The sequence below is a fragment of the Aspergillus pseudotamarii genome, assembly GCF_009193445.1.
Source record: "Aspergillus pseudotamarii strain CBS 117625 unplaced genomic scaffold BDV38scaffold_45, whole genome shotgun sequence".
Classification (NCBI taxonomy): domain Eukaryota; kingdom Fungi; phylum Ascomycota; class Eurotiomycetes; order Eurotiales; family Aspergillaceae; genus Aspergillus; species Aspergillus pseudotamarii.
Window position 1 is genome coordinate 275,946 of NW_022475059.1, and position 1,776 is coordinate 277,721.

General features: G+C 47.9%; 1 protein-coding gene across 1 annotated transcript; it reads left to right on the plus strand.

Moving 5' to 3' along the window:
• Positions 1-504: 504 nt before the first annotated feature.
• Positions 505-1,518, plus strand: BDV38DRAFT_272967 (14-3-3 domain-containing protein; the record flags this gene model as incomplete). The annotated part of the gene is made up of 5 exons (XM_032057588.1): positions 505-565; positions 634-940; positions 1,041-1,282; positions 1,350-1,420; positions 1,477-1,518. 5 exons carry the CDS (start codon positions 505-507, stop codon positions 1,516-1,518), a joined length of 723 nt encoding a protein of 240 aa, XP_031911351.1.
• Between the last annotated feature and the right edge of the window lie 258 nt (positions 1,519-1,776).

Sequence of the window (1,776 nt, forward strand, 5' to 3'; positions counted from 1 at the left end):
AACACTGCATGTGACTTACTTGTCAACCAGAAAAAGGTAGCGCTACACAATAGCGATGAGTATATCTCTAATAAGATTGGAGCAACCCTGGCCAGCGGTATCCCTGGTGTCGGGGCCTGGATGAAGTGGGAGCTGGGCCAGGACTTTGCAAAGTCTACACTGGAAGCCTTCGGCTTAGGTGAGCTGGACAGGATGCAAGAATATAAAAAGTCAGTCCAGGATTTTCAACACGTTTATAACCCCAAGACAGAGATGGCCTGCAGAATAGCATTAAATGCGGCTGTGATGACGTGGAAGGAGATTGTGCAGGACACGGCTGTGGAAAGTGGCACTGAGATAGCTCATGTTGGACCTGGCGTTGGGCAGGTTATCTGTATGGGACTTGGGTATCACCAAATGCGCAATAAAATGCTCAAAATCATGGATGCTGCCGCTGAAAAGGCGATTATGTTGCATCAGGGCTTGATCATTCCAAATATCGTCCATTCGCTCGAATGTGGCAGCATGGTCACGAACCAAGCTGTCTACCTGGCCACGCTCGCGGAGCAGGCGGAGCGCTATGAGGGTATGTAATGATTGATATTCTCCATCGATACATCTGCAGCAGCAAAGCTCGCGCTAACCGGCCTCCAGATATGGCTGAGAACATGATAAGCGTTGCATCTGAGGACCGCGAACTTAGTGTTGAAGAGCGTAACCTTCTGTCTGTAGCCTACAAGAATATGGTTGGCCCTCGCCGTGCTGCCTGGAGAATAGTCGTTTCGATTGAGCAGAATGAGGTGATCCAGGGCAAATATTCTGGGATTACTCTCATCCAGGAGTACCGCCGTAAGATAGAAAACGAGCTCACCATGGTCTGCAAGGGCATTCTTGATACTATTCATATACACCTGATCCCCTCTGCTAAGTCTGTCGAGGCCAAAGCTTTTTTCTACAAGATGTGCGCATTTTCAATTCGTGTCCCCCCGCCCCCGCGGCGCCGAACGGGCGGAAAGCCCTTTGTCTTTGTATCATCATGATGTCTAACGGAACTATTACAGGAGTGGTGACTACCATAAGTATCTTACCGAATTTGCTACCGGACTCCGCCGCAAGGACTCCGCCCAGAAGTCGCTCGAGGCCTACGAAGCCGCTACCGAGGTTGCCCAAGCTGATCTGCACCCTACTCACCCTATCCGCCTAGGCCTTGCTCTCAACTTCTCCGTGTTCTACTACGAGACTCTCAATGCCCCCGACAGGGCTTGTCATCTTGCCAAAAAGGCGTTTGACGATGCGATAGCTGGTACGAACTCATAATATGGCTCTCCCTGGTCGTGTACTACTAATCCATTTCTGACGAAATCTTCCAGAGCTCGACTCTCTTAGTGAAGAGAGCTACAAGGACTCAACAGTCATTATGCAGCTTCTACGGGACAACCTTGTATGTTACCTAGATGGAACATTTCTAGAGGTAATTGCTCATTCAACTTTACGCAGACCCTGTGGACCTCGCCTGAGGAGTCAAGTATTTCTAAGTAAAATTGACGTCGGTGGGAGCGATCCTAGGATTTGGCCACGTATACTTTCATCGAGAAGGTCAAGATTGCCCTGATCCTTTGTAATGTATGCTAGGCAAGAAGAAAAGTGGTTGCTTTAGCAACCTATGTTTTACTTTCACTTTTTTTAGCAACATAAAAGATGCTGTCAGAGACGAACTTTTCCGCTACTTTGGATAAAAGTTCTAAAGACAATAAGGCTTTTGTATATAATACACAATTTCCATAAGAGGAAATATGC